The sequence below is a fragment of the Bacillus rossius genome, chromosome 5, assembly GCF_032445375.1.
Source record: "Bacillus rossius redtenbacheri isolate Brsri chromosome 5, Brsri_v3, whole genome shotgun sequence".
NCBI lineage: Eukaryota > Metazoa > Arthropoda > Insecta > Phasmatodea > Bacillidae > Bacillus > Bacillus rossius.
The window spans coordinates 2022843-2046584 of record NC_086333.1 but is presented as its reverse complement, the minus strand read 5'-3'; the positions used below and the strand labels follow the sequence as shown (position 1 = coordinate 2046584).

Genomic DNA, 23742 nt, shown 5'->3' with positions numbered 1-23742 from the left:
GTGTCACTTGTGTAGCAGTCACGTTTGATGGTGCACCTACAAATATTGCAATGATGAAAGAGTTGGGAATAGAGTTAGATGATTCTGGTGTTCCTAAGAACTGCTTTTTCCAACATACGTGTGAGAAAAACATGAAAGTTAGATGCTTTCTGGATATTTCCCACATGTTAAAACTTATCAGTAATTTGTTGGGGGAGTATAAGATTTTGATATATGATAGCGTCCAAGGTCCAAAACCAATTGACTGGAAGTATTTCACCATGCTTCATGAATTACAGTCAGAAGAAGGAATGCATGCAGCGAATAAGTTTGGTAGACAGCATATTGAATGGCAACGTCAAAAAATGAAAGTTAAACTAGCAGCCCAGACCTTCAGTTTGGCTGTATCCAGTGCCTTCAAATTCTTGGAGAAATTGTTACCAGAATTCTCTGGTGTCACAGCTACTGCTGAATTTTGTGAAGTAATAAATAACTATTTTGATTTACTCAATTCATGCCACCCTTTGGCCTCCTACTCAAAGAGCCCCATCACCAAAAACAACAGAGAACATGTCTGCAGTGTAGTAACATCTACAGTAGATTACCTTAAACGAATTTGTGATGGCAGTTACATCCCAGTGTTGAATGGCAGGAGGAAGAAAGCTGTATTGGGTATGATTTTGGATTTGATGAGTGTACAGTCCATTGCCGAAGAGTATGTTTGGCAGGAAAGCTCACATATGAAGTATTTGCTGACAAGAAAATTCAGCCAAGACCATCTTGAGTTATTTTTCGCAACAATCAGGAGCAGGGGTGGGAATAACAACAATCCATCAGCACTTCAGTTCAGGTCAGCCTACCGTAGAACCCTTTTGGCCAGCATTACTCCTCCATCTTCAGGGAATTGTGCAGCAGACGACACACACACTCCACTTGTGCATTCATTCATCACTGATGTTACACAAAATGTTGCACACAACATCTTTGCTGTTGAAAAGGACCACAATTATGCTGCGTATGTTGGTGAATTCAATCAGATTTCAGAATACAGTGACCAGGTAGTTGTATACATTGCAGGTTGGGTTGCTCGCAAACTACAGAAAGTTTTAACATGTCAGTTGTGTATCAACATTGCTGTGGATGCAGATTCACAAGAAGAACACAGTTTGTTAGCAATAAAAAACAGAAATGGTTTAGTTCATGCTTCTGCAGATGTAGTAAATACGTGTTTGATTGCTGAGAAAGTTTTGAGAGATAGTTGCCTCCTGCACAAATTGACACCTCAAAAAAACATTCTTCTTCAGTTAACAGTGAAGGCTGCTAAAATTTTTTCAGGTAAGAAATATTTCAGACGTCATGAACACCTGTTTACTGCCTCAGAGTTTGGAGCAGAGTCTCACTACAGCATTTTGACAAAATATGTCATAAAACTGTACTTGCAAACTAGGCTTCGCCATGTAGCAAAACTCCATAGTTCGTTGCAGCAGGGTCAGTCAGACAGATGTATACTAAGCTTATCTTATTTAAAGGTCAGTAATAATTTTACTGTATAGTTTATTGCCCTGAATAAGTCTGTTTGTATGTCACTTGACCTAATGTACTATAAGTGCACCAGTTGGATTCTATTTTAAAAGGGATTTTAGCAGGCATTATTTTTTCTCAATGAAAAATAAGGTAAACATGGGCTATGGATAAAACTGTAAACATTTACTTTAGCAACATTGTTTAGTCAGTGCAGTTATGCTCCACATAAACTATGATGTAGCTAAAACAACTTTTATGATTGAGATGTCAAGTTTTGATTGTTATGACATTACAGTAATCTGTAAATTTTGTAACCCTATTCAATCATTTTATGGGGTACAGAAAAAGGGAGGTTTCAATTTTGTAATTATTTCCTTAGGTTATTTATATAGTTTTGTGTGTTGATTTATATAACTTTGCTAAAGCCAATTTTGTTAGTGAGTTAAATATGTATTTGTCACTGCCAATTGTAGCCAATACCAAAGGAATGATAAGGTGTTTTCATAAAAAAATACACTTTTTACTATTGGTTTATTTACTGTAGCCTAGTGACACTTGCAACAGACCAAGTTTTTACAGCTGCTATGTAAAGGTATAGTGTTTTGATGTATGTACATTTGTTACTGTTGATTTATCCACTATATTGTCACTTGAAACTGACCAAGTCATTGCCATTTCTAGTTAAAGAGTTACTTCTTTGATGTGCATATATGTGTCACTGAAAATTATTTCACCATATTGTCGGAGGCTGACCTATTTTTTACCGCTGCTATGACAACGGTGTAGTGTTTTGATGTACATACATTAGTATTGAGAAAAATGCATTTGGTTTTATTTCAGTTTTGGAGATAAATTGTTTTAAACATACCATCAGGTTATTTGACTTCATGTCTTATTATAGCAGATTCTGCCAACGATATGTCCATGTAACTTTGCATTTGGCTGCAGTAGTTCTGTCTTTAATGTATATCAGGAGCAGAAGAGGTCCAACGACCTTGCAGGACTCCTGAGTATTTTTGTGAGTGATATGCAATGTGTGTGTGTGTATGTGTACATATATATAGAATTTTTTTGTTATTATTTCAACTATCTCTGAAAATCAAATGAAAAGCTGGGAACTTGCATATATAAATATTGATGGCTTTACTCTAAGCTCACACTTTTATACCATCCATGAATATTTAAACTTTATTTAAAATGGTAAACATACCATTTATACACTCAGTATTTTTTTTTCTGTATGTATGTAAATAAAGTTTATGTGTGTGTATATTTATTAATTGGTTGTTTTAGCTACATTATGCAGATCACATCAGGTTTGTAATGTAAATAGCTTTGCAACTCAGTACTTTTAAAAGGGAAGTAGCTTATTTCCTAAGTTTAAACATATTTGTCAAAGTGTATGTACATAGATTTCTCATCATGTATATATTTATTTGTAATATTAATTAATTATTACACCATGTATATCTATGTATCATTGACATGCTTCATATCCCTATTGTCTGAAAGACACATAGAGGGATTCACAAAGCGAAAATAAATAGATAAATCTGCTTCCTGTTTGTCATATATGATAACAGTAATTTGTTTGCAAATACCTTTTATATCTATGTCCTACAGCTTTTCAAATAATTTGTGCTCAGCAATATCAAAAACTTTTGATATGTCAAGGAATATTCCAAGTTATTTACAATTGGACCACTTTTTGCAGAATGGAACCAACACACACAACATAAGAACTGAGATAATGATAGTCAAAGTATATCTTCAATAAACAATTCAGAAGGATGTGTAGAATGTCAATATTCACTACTACAGCTCTTATATTACTCCTGCAGCATCCCTCCAAATTTCAGTAAATAAAGTTTATTATTTAACACTTAAAATAGTTTTTTTGTTTATTGGTTCCTTTATGCAGAATAGAATAATATTGTTATTTAATTTGTTGGATGATCCAAGCTGCACTATTAGTGTTTCTGATTTTATAAATTAATAGTTTTTAATACACTTGATTAACAAAAATAAATACGACAGAAACTTTAAGTAAATACATTAGTAAACATTTTGTAGTTTTTTTAATAAAAAATATATTTACATACAACTACTAATAAAATAAAAGTTTTTCCTTGATAAACCTGTTTTATAGTAACATTTTTTATTAAAATACTTACTACTAGATACTTCAAAACTATAAGTAGGTAGTTTGTTAGTAGTTTAAAACCCACAGCTATTTGCTACACTTCGTCAAAATGTGGTACTCCTTAGATGCCAGCGACATCATCTTTTACATGTACAGCTCCGAACAACGCTTTGTATAGAACTGTTTGTCATCACCAAGTATTACAATCATCACTGATTCTATTTAAAAATTTGGTTTTGTAGTCTGAAAAACAGTAACATCTGCTACACTATTCCACATCAAAATCTGGTGCTCCTGAGAAGCCATCAACATCATCTTCTACTTGTGCAGCTCCAAACAAGGCTTTGTAGAACTCTTTGGCATCACCAGGTATTAAATCCATTACCGATTCTATGTCACGAAGCTTTGGGATGGCTATTGGTTTACCATTTTCCCACAGAGGTATTAGTTTATCACGGAAACCGGTTAAAGGTCGGCCACTTTGACGTTTTTTGATATCAATTTCTGAATATTCACTTACAAAGTCTTTTCTCAGAAAAATAGAAAAAGGCTTGTTCTTCTCTAGCATTATTTCTCTGGTTTGTAACCAAGAAACCTTTTCTTTGTTCACATCTATCTTCCTATTGCTAACCATCTGTTCCAGCTGGGATGTTCCGATGAATTTTTTCATTTCAACCACTTCAAGAGGATTTCTTTTTCTGCATGTCTTCATTACTTCTTTGTAGTCCTCGGGAAGGTAAAGACGCTGCTGATGTTTGAGAGCAGTTTCAATATCAGAAAAGTCAGCATCGTTTGGTAAGAAACTGTGTCCTGATACAAGAAACCGTAAGTGAATTTTTGTCAACGAGGGATGAGATTCCAAAGCAGCTTTCAAAATGAGCGTCAATTTTATGTTTCGGTTTTGGCCACCACAGCTATCAGACCATAAAATAAGTGTCTTTGTGTCTTTCTCAATCTTATTTTCAATATGGTGGAGTAAACATGATCCAACTTCTTGTGCACCACGACCTGCCTGACCTTCAACCCAAACGTAGCACAAACCTTTGCTGTATTTTCCAGAATGAATGCCACAGTTATACAACCACAACTGTCTCTTGTAAAACATGACATTGGTAGGAATCCTGGGTAGTGGTAACGTTTTTTCCATGTCGAATGTCAAACATTCCATTGCAGGTTGGTCTTTTGCATCCTTCATGTTAGTCCTCATAAGTTTTTGAGCCTCTTCTGCAATATCAATGTGTTTGTCGTGATCCTGCTTTATTTTCAATGTCTCTTCTTCAGAATACGGAGTCTGCAATTTTGCTGCGTAGGTATCACACGAATTGCATGTGTCTTTTTTCAATGCTTTAAATCTCAGATTGAAGTCATTTAGAAAGATGCGCCTATAAGTGGAATAACTAACAGGCTCAGAAACTTCAGTTTTGTAGGCTCCATACATATCTTGTAAGGTCATGCCTGGGGGAAGAAATTTAGCACCAGTTTGTTCCCGTCTGTAATGAGATTTATATTTTGGTATTTTGGAAATATGTCTCACTACTTCTTGTTTCTTGCCATCCGATATCTTGTTCTTCCCACCTTGTGTGTGGCCTCTTTTGTCAGCAATGGAAGAAGTCCTTAACTTTTTTAGTGCGGTATTAACTCTTTTAGTTGAAATCCCAAGAGTAATGACAAATATATCCCTACATACATTTTCACTGCCAAATCTGTAACGTCTTGAAAAACATCTCTTTGCTTCATTTTTTCCTTGGCTTCTTTTCTTTGTATTTTCAGACACATGAGCAGCAATGAAATTGGTTTGTGCATCATAAGAACCAAGCTCCCAGTATTTTATATACTGTTCTTTTCGCACTTCTACTGAAAGTCTCTCGTGACACATTTGTGAGCAATTGCATCGGTAATCTTTGAAAGATTTTACAACTTTTACACCTTTGTTGTTGTAATGTTCTTCATTTCTATTTCGTTTTGCTTTGTTTTCTTCTCTTGAAGTTTCATGCTTCCTCTTTCGCCCTCGCTTTGGCCGCGGATCACATCCTTTCTGCGGAGAGTCGGGTGGTTTAGGTGCGAAGTCTGAATCGGTATCAGCATTTTGGTGAACTAACATTTCCTCCTGGAACAAAAAATTTATTTATAAGAACTTAAGTTTCCAAGCACTTTTTGAGTTTGTTGCATGAATAAAATTGTATTTACACTAACCTCACTAATATTTTCTTCTCCCTGAAGAATATCATGGCTTGTAGATGCTACAATGTTTGCATTTTTTCTGGTTACTTCTAAACTAGTTTCATCAGCAGGCAAAAGTTGTACACTCTCGATGGGATCAGTATCCTAAAATAGTTAAATTGTTATTATTAAAATGTGTACTTATATTATTTTTAAACAAATAGGCCAAGAATAATATTAATAATAAATTTAAGGTACTAACGTGTATTTCAAAGCCAGTCCCATTTATCTCTGTAGTTAGGTTTCCAGCCAGGGATGTGTTTGTGAAGTTAGCAGTAATGAACTCTATTTCAACTCCTGGTACTGGCAACAGTACTGAATCAAAGTCATTTTGCCAGAGAGTTACTACTGGAAGTCCAGTACATTCAGGGTCCTGAAATAATAACATATAATTGAATTTAAAAATCTTTATTTCCAACCAATAACTTATATCAATATTAAATATAATATATGTTGCACACACCTGTACATTATTCTCTCTTCTATTTCCCTCTTCTTCTTGGAGTATTATATCAATGTTGCTTTCAGTTGTTGGATTGCTAACAGGATTATCCAACAACATTTTATTTCCAGGCCAAACATCACATGTTTTATTATCCTTGGAAGCATCCTAAAATAAAATAACACATTTATATCATGATAATTACTTACATCGACCAAATAACTAGATTATTATTTTTGTTATTAAAGTCTGCACTTACCTCAATACTCTGAACTTGCCTCAAACTCTCTCCTGCTTCACAATCACTATTGTTAGCTGGGTTTTGTAATATACAAAGCTCTACCAATTTTTTACCCCTGCTAAAAATGTCCATATTTTTTAGACACTAACCACATTAAGAATCTGTAATAGCTATTTGAAATCTATAACTAGCATTATTGTCTGTATCTGCACTCTGTAAACATCAATGTTTACTTTAAACAGATCATAGAACAATAGGTATACATTTCTACAAAAGGAACCAACTCACATGGTTCTGTTCTGCTGAAAAAAATTTCCATTATATGTTTTCTGCAAAGAAGAACTAACAACATGGTTCCTTTTTGCAGAATGTAATACATCCCAAGTAACTTTCAGTCCTTCTTTAAAAATCACATAGATAGGTGCACAAAATAGTTAGAGGTTGGTTTCTTTCTGCAGAATGTAGAATGAGATATAATTTTTCAAGTAACGAGGTTGGCTCATTTTTCCCATTTTTGTGGGTTGGTTCCTTTCTGCAGAAAGTGGTCCAATTATTGTCATTATTATTGGTTACAATTTATTTCTCTGTAATAATTACTAGTACAACAATTATTTTGTAATATTTATTATTAAGTAATTTAAACTTGAAAAAATTGTTACTTAAGTTAATATTAACTTAAAAATTGCACTTAACTGTGATACAGGTGTCTTATGCTCACACTCCCAAACAACATGTTAAAACATAACTCTCAAAACAAATCAAAGGGTATTTTTATTTATTTATTTGATTTGTTACATGCCACACCAACAGCACAAGGCTCCAACGGTGGGCACAACATGTAAGACATGTAAAAAAAACAAATACAGTAACAGAACAAAACAATAAATTATAAGAACAACAAAAAGTAGGACAAAAACAAAGACAAGACAACATAACATACAAATATCCATATGAGTGCTTAACTTCTGAAAAGTACTTAAAATAACAAAAATGTTTCATGAGAGTAATAAATGTATAAGTACAGAACATATAATATTATATGGATAAATACAGTTGGTATTCTTAGATTAATACATCTGGTATTAAATAATTTAGGTAATAACATTAGAGCATTAAGATAATTAATCTTTGGATACAGAAAGAAAAATTTTTTTAACCAGTTTTTTCTCTCTGGTAGGTTGTAAGTGATTAACATACATATTAAAATTGTTAACAAGTCTATATATAATATCATTTGTATTTAAAAGTGTGCACAAAAAAGGTGGGTTACGGCTATTAAAAGAAGGAATTTTAATGCCAGTAACATCAAATATATGAGGACATATAAGATTACCATAATAACAATGGTAGACAAAAATGGCATCTAAGATCTTTCTTCTAGTTGATAATGAACCAAGGAGGGAATTTAAATCTATGTTATTGATGGTATTTAATTTTTTGTTAATATAGTCAGATACTTTAGATTGAATCCTGTCAAGCTTTTCAATATCAGTGTTATTGATGCTATTCCATATAATAGAACCATATTCAAGTTTTGATCTTATTAGAGCTGTATAGAGGGAGAGAATAGAGTCAATATTGGAGGTGTTAAAGGTGATAAATTTAATTAGACCAAGTATTTTGTTAGATACCGAGATAATGTTTTCAATGTGAAGATGAAAAAATAGTTTTTGATCCAGTAATATTCCTAGGTCTTTGACATGTTGAGATTTTTTAATAGGTGAGTTATCAAGTTTGTATTCATATTGCAATGGGTAGGTTTTTCTAGAGAAGGTAATGATAGCAGTTTTTTCCATGTTTAGATTGACCAAATTATTTGTGCACCAATTTGCAATTTCTGTAATATCACATTGTAGTAGATAGCTGTCATGATATGAAGAGATTTTTCTATATATCTTTAAGTCATCGGCAAAAAGAGTGCCAACTGAGTTCTTTAATCCAGATATTATATCATCAATGTAGATATTGAAAAGTAAAGGAGATAGTGTGCCACCTTGCGGGACGCCAGAAGGAGTTGGGTGGAGATCTGAACTTATATTCTGTACTGAAACATAAAAGTTTCTGTTATTTAAATAGCTTGTTAACCATGATAAATATTTATCACTTAGCCCAATTTTGGAACATTTACTTAGTAGTATTTGATGATTAACAGTGTCGAAAGCTTTAGCTAAATCAAAGTAACAAACATCTACTTGACCACGTTTGATGACTTCTGAATAAATAGGATTAAGAAAGGAGACTAAGTTTGTCATGGTTGTTTTACCTGTTCTGAACCCATGCTGTGAATCAGACAATCTATTATTTACGTTAAACGCTAAGTGTTTAAATATTATTTTGTCAAAAATTTTGGCAAATCCATTTAACAGGGATATAGGCCTATAATTTGAAACAATAGAAGTTTTGCCCTTTTTGTGTACAGGAATAACCTTGGCAATTTTCCATTTATCAGGGTATATGCTATTTAGAATACTGAAATTATATATATGCTGTAAGAGAGGAGCAAGGATTAAGGAGCAACCTTTGATGATAAAATTTGGTATGTTATCAGGTCCTGTGGACAATGTAGATTTTAAGGTTTTTATACTCCATAGGACTAAACTAATCGAGATATTAGACATTGGAATATTGTATGAACAACAGGGAGATATGTTTTGGTTATTTGTGTTATTTGTAGTAACATAGACACTTGAAAAATATTCAGCAAAGGAATTTGCAATTAAATAATTATTATCCGTAATTGAGTTATTAATTTTAATTGAGGGATGCTGACTATAACCCTTTCTCATTATTTTAACATAATTCCAAAATTTTTTAGGGTTTTGCTTAATTTTATTGTTAATATTACAAAGCCAGTTTGTTTTATCCCTACACATAAGTGATTTAGTTTCCTTACGGTAATCTGAGAATAATAAATAGTAAAAAGGATTCAGATTTCGTTTATATAATTTATGATAGTGCAATTTCTTCTTAAGAGATTTTATTAGTTGGTTGGAATACCATAGGGGATATTTTTTAGCCTTTTTAATAGTAGTAGGTACAAATAAATCTATAAGATCATTCATTGTACATGTTAAGTAGTCAACCATGGTATTTATATTTTTAGAATTGTATAAAATTGACCAGTCATGGTCCCTAAGAGCAATAAAAAGGCCAAGATAGTCACCAATCTTATAGTTTTTATATGAAGACGATGTATTATCGTTTATTGACATATCAAATTGGAAGTTTATCTCTAATGCAGGATGAAAGCTATCTTCTTTAACTAGTGGTTCCAGAGCTTTGCTAACCAGACATGATTCAATATTAGTGAGACATAGGTCCAAGAGTTGGGCCGAAGATTGAGTTTGATTAAGCTGAATTAAACCTCTTGCTGATACAAAGTTGATTAATGATCTGGCTTTCGACTTAATATTTGAATGAACTATATTTTGGGTATGTAATTGAGGCCAGTCAATGCCTGGAACATTAAAATCACCAATTATTAATAAAGAGACATCAGAAATCACAAACTTATCTTCAAGGGCCTCAAAGTATGAAGTGTAAGCTGAAGGAGTTGTTTGAGGGGGAATATAGATATTCCCAATGATTAAAGGTTTATCATGTGTTTTTATATTTATCCAGACAGCTTCTATTCCTGGATAGTCATATTCATGCATAGATGTTACATTTTTGAATTTATGTTTATTAACAGCAGTCAGGACACCACCACCTCTACTCTTCAAAGTTAATACAGGGTCCCTATCAGATCTGTAAATAAGGTAATTATTGTTGAAATAATGAGAATTCAGACTATTAACGGTGAACCAAGTTTCAGTTAGACATACTAAATCATTATCACTACGCGAGATGTTTTCAAAAAATTCAATTGCTTTGGTTCTCAAGCCTCTTACATTCTGATAAAATAAAATAAACTCCTCATTTTTAAGTTTCACACTGAACTGGTGAGAAGCCCCTCCAGGCGCTAAGGCAGAAGTAGGAGCAGATGTAGGCTTAGAAATAACAGTAGAATTAGTTGCGATGTTGCAGGTAGAGGTGTTTAGTTCCTCGGTAGTGGATGAGTTGCTCAAGATTTGTTCTGGGTGTAATTTACCATAGAAGGGGCTTATTAGGCAGCCGCTGGGCCAAAACACAATGTTATTAATTCGACTGAAGTCCTCTTCTAAAACCTGAACATGGAAGGAGGCATATGAATTGAATTTAGTTTTCATCTTCGTTACTTTAATATGATCTAAGTTCAGTTCACTTGAAATGTATTCTACAATTTCTTGTTCTTGTACACTTGGGTCGAAACGAGTCACAAAAAGAGCTTTTATTCTTTTGGGTGCTGGTTTGGGTAACATTTTAAGTGTGGAAATGTTACGAATCCCAATTTTCATAGGAGTTTTCTTCATTTCCGTTGAACGTTTAATGTCACTGGTATCTCTTGTGTTGGACTTGCACCTATGTTCCACTAACGTGAATGGTGTACTGTCGACACGTTCTTTGTCATCGTGTCTCATTACGCATCGGGATTCCTGCTGACTGGTAAGTAGGTCACGCGGCTGGCTGCGGTTTACCGTGTCCCGTTGAGAAATTACACGTTCCGCTGTCTTGTGAGTGGAAGAATTCTTAATTACTTGACTATAAGTTGCATTATGGTCTTTACCTGATGATAAATGTTCCTTTATTTGTATCATTTCTTGCCTAATTTTGACAGTTTCTTCTCTGGAATCAAGGAGTAGCGTTTTTAACACGAGGTTCTCACTTTTTAGTTCATCAACTTTGACACTTAGAGAATTCACTAGATTATATAGAGCTTCCATATTTATTTGATCTGACTTTAATGGTTCGATACGCAGCTCGTACATAGGTTTATCACATGATCCCGTCGCATTAGTAGGAGTTTTTTTCGTGGGTGATCGAAACATACTCGGATGAGTTAGATCGTGATTAGAAGTACACGCATCATTTAGGGTTGAGGGGAGCCCCAAGAAGTCAGACTGATTAAGTAGCGAATTATTAATACTGATTTTGTCACAAAACAACAGATATACACGGAGCGCGATCGCACACACACGACCGTCCGCTTTGAACACACGGCGGCTACTGATCTGATTATAAAAACTGAGCCAGGCTCAAGAAAGCCCTAATTTCAAAAATTTTTAAAAAAAAATAGGTGTGCAGGAAGCTATCTGATAACATTCACTTTTTCATATGATCATGATGATTTAAAATTAAGGCTTAGCAAGCATTCTTTGATTACTTGATGTCAGCTAGTCATGTTAAATTTTTTGATCTCAATATATAACCTAAATTAATGCCAATCTCTGTGTAGCTACCTAGGCACTTCATTTTAAAATAGGCTATGTGTAAGGTACTATACAAGCATTTGTGTAGAATGAAATGAGTACAGAGTGTTATGGATTAGCAAGAGAATGCATTGTTTGAAACAATTTCGACATAATGGTAGTCTGAGGTGAAACCACTAAGAATCCATCCCAGAATACCTTGGTGTTATGTATTTGAAATGAATTTGAATTTCTCTTGCAATTGGCCTTCAGCCCTGTAGCAAGTACTGCCTCTACCAACATCTCAATCCCTCAGGCCCTTCAACATTTTCTGAAACTCCCTTGCTTCAGTCACCTTAACCACATATTCCCCCAACTCATTACACTCCTTTATTGTTATTTCTGTAATAGTGGTTTTCCTCTCTCTCTCTCTCTCTCTCTCTCTCTCTCTTTGTCCTCTTTCTCACCCCTTGCCTGATAAAACTTGTGAAATGGAATAAAGTTGCTGTTATAAAAGCCTAAAAATAAACAAACTTGTTATCTATTAATGCACGAGGTAACATCACAAATATGTACTTTCAAACTCATCGCAACACAGATAGCCTTCGTGGTTATTAGGCCATAATTAACTGTGAAAGAAAATGAACTTAACTCTTTCGTCGTAAAAAATACAGCCACTTAGGTTTTTTTAAAAGGTATGTTTACCTTGCCTGCCACAGGGTTCTGCTAAATTGTATGTTCTAGCCGAGGTGTACATAATGTATTTTAGATATGTAGCGTTTTTTATTTGCTACATACGATACTGGAACAGAAAGAAGCTATGCATGCTGCAAGTAGCTAAGGGACCTTACTTCCACGTGCTTAGCTAGACAAATGTTGGGGCAGGATAATTATGTGAGCATACTATAGTTTACCACACACACCTACGATCACTTTCAGTTTTAAGGAAACAAGCACAGCTGTGTTTTTTCAATTCACTATTCTTTAATTGCATCCTAGTAGACTATACCGGACCTTGTCATGTAAAAGGCCTTTCAACTATAAACGCAGTGTTTCGGCAACTGAACTATTATATAACTTAGGCCTATTTAACTTAAAAAGTTGCTTAATTCAATTGTTATGTAAATCATTTTAAAACGGTACATTTACAAATACTTTACGTGAGCCAAGATAAGCGAAATCGCGGGGATAAAATTGTCAATACAAGACCATAACAAACTTTTATTTACGGAAATTCCAACTAGGCACAGTGGTTGATTGAATCTCATTGTATTATTTATATTGTGCTGCTTTTATATTACACATTTTGTATGGTGACCTTACTTGTTACGAATAATTAGACTTGAAAAACGAACTAGTAGTTTCATTTGTCCATACGGAACAATAAACAATGGATACGATCTTGCCCCCTCTTCTGTCAAAACATGTTTCTGTCTCACTCACTCGAAGAGTAGTTCCAGAGATTGCCGTCGACAGCAGCAAATGGCGCTGAAAGCATATGTACCAGCAGTCTATGTATTTCTAGGTCGTTGGTCTGCAGCCACCCGCAGCCATAGAAATGACAGGGAAATTATGCGAAAATCACAGTGCTCGCACGTACCTGATGCTGAAGGATGTGTACCCTTGTCAACCTGGGGATAGAGCCGTAGCCAGGATTTTGCGACGGAAATGGATGGGGTCCATATTTGTTGTATGTAACCTGGCTTTTTAAAATAAAATATAAAAAAGTAAAGTATCACTTTAAAATTTGAGTGTATATTGGAATCAAATTAATTTAATATTAATGAATACACATTTACTTTAGATAAATAATTCTATAATTTTACTAAATATTTATAATTTTATAATAGCATATACTTGCATAGTGTTTTTTTTAATGAAATCATCAGACAAGTAATAAGTACATGAGTACACATTACTGTCCTTAATTACATTAATCACACATGCAATTTGTATAAACATATTTTCAGTAACAGCCTAATATTTCATTTACGTGCCATAACACTTCACACATTGACTGATTTCAACAGAACAGGATAACGTATAGACATCATTGATAAGCCAGTTAATCTCTCTGACATATTGTTCCTTAAGTAAGTTTTAATTCTGTTTAGTGATGAAAACGATCTCTCAGGTCTGCTTGTAGAGACCGGCAAAGATGAACCAGGGGCGTAACCAGGGGGGGGGGGGGGTTGGGGTTCAAACCCCCCCTTAGCACCAAATATTTAAGTAATTTCTTATTCATCACTCAAACAAATTTCATATTAAAATTAATAAAATTTTTACCATTACAATATTTAAATTTAAGTACCGAAAACTGCTGAAATAGCACTATTTTACACCTTAAAATCCAAATTTTCCCGGGGGAGGACACCCGGACCCACCGCTTTAATACGGGGGGAGGGGGGCATGCTTCTTAACACCCCCCATACACAAATCCTGGCTACGCCACTGAGATGAACACAGAGTAACTATCGAAAAGTCGGATAAAAGTTCTTGTCGCATGCATCTAAAATGTACAAAAATACTTTAAAAATTTTGGCAGCATTCAGTTCAGTGGAGTAGAATGTCGCAAAGTATAAAACTTTTACTTTTTTGTTTTAATTGGTATAGCTATATCAAATTTACTTAGTTCACTACTCAGGTTATCAACATTTATTTTTATTTCATGTGTTAAACATGACAGCATACATTAGGGTAAATGACCTTTTTTTCTTAATTTATCATAATCTTAAAGATTAAAAACTTGAATGTCCTTTAAAAAAAATAAACCATTTCGGTTTTACAAACCAGTTACATTTGAAAATAATATGCTTCCTTTGTTTATTAATTTATATTTTTGGTGATTTATTAGAATAAATAAGATCAGGTAAGAAAGAACATTTATACAATATTTAACATAAAAATAATCTATTATAATATCAAAAGTATATGAGGAGAGTCATTGTTCGGACTTTGTGACTTATGTCCTTGTTGTGTGAAGTGTTACTTGTGCCCCTTTTGCGTGTCGTATAAACAGTTCGGCAAGATGGCGGGCCGCATACAGTCGGGTCGTTTGTTTTGTATTTGGCTATCGTTTCGTTGTCATATTTGTATTCACTAAATCAGAATTTTAATATATTTATGGTCCTCCGGAAGAAATTCGTTGAAATAAAGAACATTTGGTCCACACGGGCCGGATATTTACCAGTAATCGTGCGTGTATTTGTGTCGTGTCTCGTGACGCTCATCTATTGTGATAGCGTTTTTTTTTTATCTCATGTTGTCGCATTGTTGGTGAATACTTTATTTGTCAAACTTTCATTCCCTTTATTTCTGTTTTGTGCATCAAACGGCAAAATGAATGACAAGACAGAAGTGTTAAAGATTCGTCTCGAGCGTGGGGAAAACAGGTTATGTCGTGCCGATGCACTTGCCGATAAAGTGATGAGTGACGATACGCAACGTGAGTTGTTTATCGCAACGTGTCGTGATCTGTCACAATTGCGTACTTGTTTTGAAGACGATCACTTGTCTTTGGAGATGTTGCTCAAAGATGACCCGGATTTCAACAAAAAACAGCACAGTGATCGCCTAAATGCTTTCGACGACACGTATTATCGTGTTCAGGCAATATACATTGCCACATGCAACAAGAATAAATTGCATGACGGCACGAAAGCACCAACTTCGCACAACCCATCTCAAGTAACTCTTCCAGCTATAAAACTACCATATTTCTCAGGAAATCCAACAGAGTGGCTTAATTTTTCTAACCTCTTTACCACATTGGTGGTAAACAATGCTCACTTGAACGAAATTGAAAGGTTATCATACCTTAAATCATCACTGTCACCAGAACCACTCTCTCTTATCCAATCCCTGCCATTGATCAATGAGAACTTCAAAGTAGCTTGGAATTTGATTGAACAGAGATACAAAAATCTCAGGCTTATTGTGTCACACCACATTGATGCAATTATGCAGGCATCTACAGTGTATCTTGCTCATCCTGCTTCATTAAGTGTCTTGGTGTCAGTGTTAAATGAACATATGGCTGCATTGCGTACTATGAAACTAGCAGTAGATTCTTGGGACCCACTCTTGCTACATTTTTTGGAAAGGAAGCTAGATAACCATTTACGTCAACAATGGGAACTACATATTTCTGTGAGTGACACAGAAATGCCTACATTTGCTCAGTTTTTAGCCTTCCTTGAAAGTCATCGCCGGGCTTCGGAGGCAATGTCTGGAGCCTCCAGTAAGTCAGGGTATCGAGTAAGGCAGGCAAACTATAGCACTGTATCTCAGTCTCGCTCACAACACACTTCACTGTTTGTTGGAAACACATTTGATTATGCTGTAAAGTGCAGTGTATGTGACAGTGACCACCCACTTTACAAATGTCCACAGTTTGTACAATGCAAGCCAGAAGACCGCTACCAGATTGTCAAGAGACTTAACCTTTGTTTAACCTGCCTGGGAGCATCTCATCAAATGAAACAGTGTTGGTCAAAAACCAGCTGTCACTCATGCAAGAGTAGACATCACTCGCTTTTGCGCTTCACTGAAGCCAACACGCATACACTTTTGAAAGAAGAAGCAACTTCATTTCAGCATTCTCCACCTGAATCTGCAGCAACAAAACCTACACCAGCTGTTGCATTGGCTACAGCTCAGAGACCTGGTCAATCAGAACCCAGAAATGTGTTATTATCCACTGCCTTGGTGGATGTACAAGACATTGTCGGTGGTTACCAGAATTTTCGAGCAGTCTTAGACTCAGCCAGTCAGTCGAGCTTCATAACTGAACATTGTGCCCAGCTTTTGGGGTTGACTCGTCAGAAGGCATTCTTACCAATTTATGGACTATCACAAGCTCCCTTACACACAGCAAAGGGATTAGTTAAATGCTGCATTAAACCAGTTGGCAAAACAAACCCACAACTGCCACTTGCTGCATATGTTGTACCGAAAATAACTGCAGATTTGCCCACATTTCCTGTACATTCTGACATGTGGGATCATTTACTTCATTTGAATTTGGCTGACCCGACATTTGCTACTTCAAGTTCTATTGATATTTTGATTGGAGCAGATTTGTTTCCATATATACTCACGGGGCACAAGCTAGTAAAAAATGTGGATTCACCGGTCGCACTGGATACAGTTTTTGGTTGGATTCTTATGGGTAAAGTGCCCAGTCCCATTGTACCAACCAACCATAGTGTCACTCTCTTCGTATCGACTATGTGCCCTCCGCCATCTCTGGAAACTGTGGTTGAAAGGTTTTGGGAAATAGAGGACTTCCCCACTTGTGCACATCTATCGCCAGAAGATGAAGCCTGTGAGGCTTTCTTTAAAACCACTCACCATCCAGAACCTTCTGGACATTACGTGGTTTCCCTTCCATTCCATTCACCTAAACCAATACTTGGAGACTCAAGAGCACACACTGTTCGCTGTCTAGAGGCCTTGGAGCGCCGTCTGGTCAAGCAACCTGGACTGCGTACCGAGTACCAGGCCTTCATGGAGGACTACTTGCAGAGTGGTCACATGGAGGTCATTGCCAACCCATTGCATGATGTTGAGTCAGCCTATTATCTTCCTCATCATGGAGTTATCAAGGCAGAAAGCACCACCACCAAGCTGTGCGTTGTCTTCAATGCTTCTGCTAAGACCCAGAGAGACGTGAGTCTAAATGACATGCTGATGACCGGACCCAAATTACAGACAGATGTTCGAGAAATTCTGCTTCGGGTTCGTGTACACAAAGTTGTATTCACTGCAGACATCAAACAAATGTATCGGCAAATAATGGTGGACAAGGAGCATCAAGACTACCAGCGAATTGTGTGGCGTTGTTCTCCAACCGATCCTATAGTGGACTATCGTTTGCAGACTGTTACTTACGGAGTTTCATCTGCCCCTTATCTAGCAATTCGCACCTTGCATCAGCTGGCCCAAGATGAGCAATGTAACTTCCCTCAAGCAGCTCATGTTTTGAAGTCTGATTTCTATGTGGATGATGTTGTCACAGGGGCCAATAGTGTTGAAGAAGCCATTGCTCTTCAAAAGGAACTTATTGCTTTGTTGGCAGCTGGTGGCTTCCATCTCAGGAAGTTTGCCAGCACTCATAGTGAAGTGCTTGAATGGCTGTCCTCAGACCAGCTACAATCCCCAGCATCTATGTCTTTTGACAAAGAACAGCCAGCTGTGGTGAAAGTTCTTGGTGTACAGTGGAACCCTAGCTCAGACTGTTTTTCTTATCAGATGACTCCATTAAACAGCTCAAGCATCAAGAGGGCAATTCTTTCAAATATCGCCAGGATCTTTGATCCCCTTGGATGGCTGACGCCCATCCTCTTGTATGCCAAGTCTCTTGTACAGCTGTTGTGGCTCACTGGAGCAGGATGGGATGAACAGCTTCCTCCAGAGGTCTTATGTAGTTGGTGTGATTTTAAGTCTGAACTGTCTTTGTTGTCACAACTTCGACTGCCTCGGTGTGTATCAGGCTCAGTAAAAACTGTTCATGAACTGCATGGGTTTTGCGACAGTTCAGAGGTTGGCTATGCGTGTGTCATCTATCTCAGATCAATGTTTTCAGATGGTGGAATCAAGGTCTCACTATTGATGGCAAAATCAAGAGTAGCACCGGTGAAAAGGATCTCTTTGCCTCGCCTTCAGTTGTGTGCAGCTGTGATGTTAGCCAAGCTAATCAGTTTTGTGACCAATGTATACAATGGGGTGCTGGACATCATGCAAGTGTATGCATGGTCAGACTTAACAGTTGTTCTTCATTGGATTGCATCATCACCCCACTGATGGAAAACATTTGTGGCAAATCATGTCAGCATCATACAGGACTTAACTGAAAAGGAATTCTGGAGACATGTTCGCACTGAAAACAACCCAGCAGATTGTGCATCCCGTGGCTTGTTGCCCTCACAACTTATTGATCATCCTCTGTGGTGGTCTGGAGCCCCATGGCTTAGACAGCCTCACAGCCAGTGGCCAAAAGATACCCTGGGTAGTGTGGTAATTGATGATGCCATTGCATGTGAAGAAAAACTTACAGCAATAAGTTGTGTGACAGAGGTATGCCTAGAATTTGTTGGCAGATTCTCTTCCTTCAGCAAGCTGCAGCATGTTGTTGCTTACTGCCTTCGGTTTGCAGACAACTGTCGTCAACCTAAGGAAAGGCGTTCTCTGGGACCGTTGACAACTACGGAACTGCAAAGGGGCTTGGGAGTTTGCATCAGACATGCCCAACAATGCTTTGCAGCTGATAAGGTTAACTTGGACAAGGGGCAGTGCAGTTCTCATCAAATTCGGCGCTTCGCCCCTTCGTGGATAATGTGGGTATCATCCGTGTAGGAGGGAGGTTAAGTCAGGCATCTCTTCCCTATTCTGTTCAACACCCTATATTGTTGCCCAAAGATCACCCATTCACGTTAATGGTAATCAATCATTTTCATTGTTTACATTTGCACCCTGGTCCTCGAACTTTGCAAGCCATCCTGAGCCAACGATACTGGATTCTTTGTGCATGCTCTGTCATCAAAAGGGTTTTACGTGGGTGTATTAAGTGCTTCCGCACTAAACCCTCTCCGTTCACTCCAACCATGGGAGAACTTCCATCTCCTAGAGTCAAAAAAGTGACTGCTTTTCACCATACTGGTGTGGACTATGGTGGGCCCTTTCAGGTTACCACGACTCGCACTCGTGGTTGCAAGTCCACAAAAGCATACTTATGCTTGTTTGTTTGTTTTGCCACCAAAGCCCTACATTTGGAATTGGTTTCTGATCTCTCAACCAGTTTGTTCTTGGCAGCATTTTCTCGCTTCATCTCTCGAAGGGGAAGGCCAGCCCACGTTTACAGTGATTGTGGAACTAATTTTGTTGGAGCTCATCGAGAACTCAAAAAACTCTACCAGTTGGTAAGACAGACAACCCATAACACTGAAGTGAGCAATAAGCTGAGTTAGGAAGGAATTGCATGGCATTTCAACCCCCCAGCAGCACCGCACTTTGGCGGGTTATGGGAGGCTGGCATGAAGTCTGTTAAAAGCCACTTAACTAAAGTCATTGGCTTACAGATCCTTTCTTATGAAGAGCTCTCGACCATCCTGATTCGCATCGAAGGGGTCTTAAACTCTTGTCCTCTTTGTGAGATCAGCTCAGACCCGTCAGAACTTGATGTCCTAACACCTGCTCATTTTTTGATTCTACAGCCCATAACATCATTACCCGAACCTGACATCACCCACCTCAACATTAACAGATTAAATCGCTGGCAGCTGGTCCAACGTATAATTCAAGATTTCTGGAAACGCTGGAGAAAGGAATATTTGTACTCACTCCAGCAGAGAAGCAAATGGACACAGCCAGGTGGTCAGCCCAAGATTGGAGATTTGGTCGTGATCAAAGATGAGCACACCCCTACACTCAAATGGGGTCTCGCTCGAATTGAAACTCTTCACCCAGGACCAGACCGAATTCCCCGGGTGGCTACTATCCGGACTGCTACAAGTGTCTTGCAACGTCCGCTGATTAAGCTGTGCCCTTTACCAGTGGACAATGGTTATGATCTAGGACAGAATTCAACAAGATCATGTAATCTGTAACAAATTGCTTTCTTTTCCTTGCTGTATATACCTTTGTGTTTGTTACCTGGAGCTAACAACGGGGGCGGAATGTTCGGACTTTGTGACTTATGTCCTTGTTGTGTAAAGTGTTACTTGTGCCCCTTTTGCGTGTCGTATAAACAGTTCGGCAAGATGACGGGCCGCATACAGTCGGGTCGTTTGTTTTGTATTTGGCTATCGTTTCGTTGTCATATTTGTATTCACTAAATCAGACTTTTAATATATTTATGGTCCTCCGGAAGAAATTCGTTGAAATAAAGAAGTCATCTTTCGTTTTTTTTCCACATCACGAACTCATCCATGTAGTTTGTAAGATGTGTGATTGTGACTGACTGAGGACATTAGTAGTATACGAATGTATTTTCTGCGCAGGCTTCAGGCTGTGGATTGATGATTGTCGGTCCGCCATCTTGGATTGTGACATCACGGAGGCCATTTTTGACTCAAAATTCCTCAAAATTCCTCAAAATTGACTCAAAATGACTCAAAATTTCCCGTTTTCGAGGGAAAATTTCCCGTTTTCGAGGGAAAAATTCCCGTTTCGAGGGAAAATTAGGATTTCGAAAAACCACAAAAGTCGTTTTGCATTAAAAACCACGAAATTCCTGATAGAGGCTTAAGCATCCTTAACTCAAGCCTCAGTTAAGCCTCTTTTAGGATTATGACGTCACCGTTGCTATTTTCGTTACGCCCGCCATCTTGAAAATCCGGAATTTTTATGTTAGAAAATCGGGAAAAAATTTAAAAATCATTAAAAAAATTATTTGATCGAATTAAAAAAAAATATTAAAAACCACTGTTGCAGTTATCGTTACGGTCGCCCTCTTGGTTGAGTACCATGTCATTCTTACACTTTATGTTACGACCACCATATTGGATCCTATTAATGTTGCAATTATCGTTATGGTCGCCATCTTGAAATTTAGTCAACATCTTGAAATTTAGACGCCATCTTGGAAATCCGTAATTTTTATGTTAGAAAATCGGGAAAAATACCAAAATTCATCAAAAAATTAACGTAATAGAATTTTGATTGATTATATCGATGTACGTCCTTGGTTCGAAACCGGTGAGGGCAAAAAATAAAAAAAATCAGATCCTTCCTCCACAGAAGCCACCTACAGACTGACCTACCACCACCAATAACTAGGTATTTACCATCAGCTGGTATGACATCATGTCCGCCATCTTGTCTTTGTCTGCTGGAGGGAACCATCTTGTTTTCGTCTGCTAGAGTGTGCTGGAGTCATGTTAGTATAATGTTCTGTTCACCATAACTTTGACCTTGGACTTTGACCTTGACCTTGAAATTTGACCTTGACCTTGAACCTTGACCTTAAACTTTGACCTTGACCTTGAACTTTGACCTTGACCTTGAAATTTGACCTTGACCTTGATGTCCATCACGGATCCGTCATTTTATGTTCAGTACATGTTACCAGGAGCTACCACATGCTAGTGGTCATTGCCACCATCATGTTTTCGTCTGCGGGAGGACTCCATATTGTGTGTACTCGTCTTACCATCATGATAATTTTTTAATAACATGCTACAGTGCAGTAATCATTTATTATTACTGAGGTGCCCGACATCTTGAAATTCGGCCGACATCTTGAAATCATGTAATTATTTAGTTAGAAATGCGGGAAAAACTCCAATAGTCTCCGAAAAAATCAATTATTAATTTACAAATTGAATCGAAGGATCCCTGTCCACGGTTCGATTCTTGACCAGAGACAGTTGTAACTAATTATTAAATAAATGTTAGGTTCTGTTTTCCATTACCTTTCGCGGAGTTAATTAATCATTCACTCTACGAAAAAAAAAACTCAAGACAATATACCGGACCAACGAATTAAATCAGTACCGATTAGCCTATTATGAAAGTCTAATTTTTCAATAATCTGAATAACATATAAACCGTTCATGTACAAAGCCACACATATAGATCAAATGTCTTCAGTCAATGAGACCGAGTCATGTCATTATCAGACGTATAGGCTAGTCATTTCAGGACCACATGACCTTCGTAATCCATCGTGACATTTTTATACATTCTAAAGGACCAAGTGACCTTGAAAAATATTTTAGTAACACCAAGAGGTGATAAAATAGTATATATTGAATCACTACATTTTGTACTACGCGCAATCAACAAAAAAGGAAGCACCAACAACGAAAAGACAGCACCACCAACGAAAAGGAAGCACATTTGGAAGCACCAACAAAGAAAAGGCAGCACCGCCAACGAAAAGGAAGCACATTTGGAAGCACCGACAAAGAAAAGACAGCACCGCCAACGAAAAGGAAGCACATTTGGAAGCACCGTCAACGAAAAGGCAGCACCGACAACGAAAAGGAAGCACATTTGGAAGCACTGACAACGAAAAGGCAGCACCGACAACGAAAAGGAAGCACATTTGGAAGCACTGACAACGTAAAGGCAGCACCGACAACGAAAAGGAAGCACATTTGGAAGCACCGACAAAGAAAAGGCAGCACCGCCAACGAAAAGGAAGCACATTTGGAAGCACCGACAAAGAAAAGACAGCACTGACAACGAAAAGGAAGCACATTTGGAAGCACCGTCAACGAAAAGGCAGCAACGACAACGAAAAAAAGGAAGCACATTTGGAAGCACTGACAACGAAAAGGCAGCACCGACAACGAAAACGAAGCACATTTGGAAGCACTGACATCGAAAAGGCAGCACCGACAACGAAAAGGAAGCACATTTGGAAGCACTGACAACGAAAAGGCAGCACCGACAACGAAAAGGAAGCACATTTGGAAGCACCGACAAAGAAAAGGCAGCACCGCCAACGAAAAGGAAGCACATTTGGAAGCACCGACAAAGAAAAGACAGCACTGACAACGAAAAGGAAGCACATTTGGAAGCACCGTCAACGAAAAGGCAGCACCGACAACGAAAACGAAGCACATTTGGAAGCACTGACATCGAAAAGGCAGCACCGACAACGAAAAGGAAGCACATTTTGAAGCACTGACAACGAAAAGGCAGCACCGACAACGAAAAGGAAGCACATTTGGAAGCACCGTCAAAGAAAAGTCAGCACCGCCATCGAAAAGGAAGCACATTTGGATGCACTGTCAACGAAAAGACAGCACCGACAACGAAAAGGCAGCACATTTGGAAGCACTGACAACGAAAAGGCAGCACAGGCATCGAAAAGGAAGCATATTTGGAAGCACCGACAACGAAAAGGCAGCACCGCCAACGAAAATGCAGCTCATTTGGAAGCACCGACATCGAAAAGGAAGCACCATCAACGAAAAGG

The 23742-nt window shown here is 37.4% G+C and overlaps 1 protein-coding gene across 1 annotated transcript; it reads right to left on the bottom strand.

The window, feature by feature from the left end:
• Positions 1 to 3618: 3618 nt before the first annotated feature.
• Positions 3619 to 6864, bottom strand: LOC134531548 (uncharacterized). The gene is made up of 3 exons (XM_063367240.1): positions 6568 to 6864; positions 6330 to 6476; positions 3619 to 6239 (listed from the first exon to the last, which is right to left on the bottom strand). Exon 3 carries the CDS (start codon positions 5745 to 5747, stop codon positions 3915 to 3917), a length of 1833 nt encoding a protein of 610 aa, XP_063223310.1. The 5' UTR covers positions 5748 to 6239; positions 6330 to 6476; positions 6568 to 6864; the 3' UTR covers positions 3619 to 3914.
• Between the last annotated feature and the right edge of the window lie 16878 nt (positions 6865 to 23742).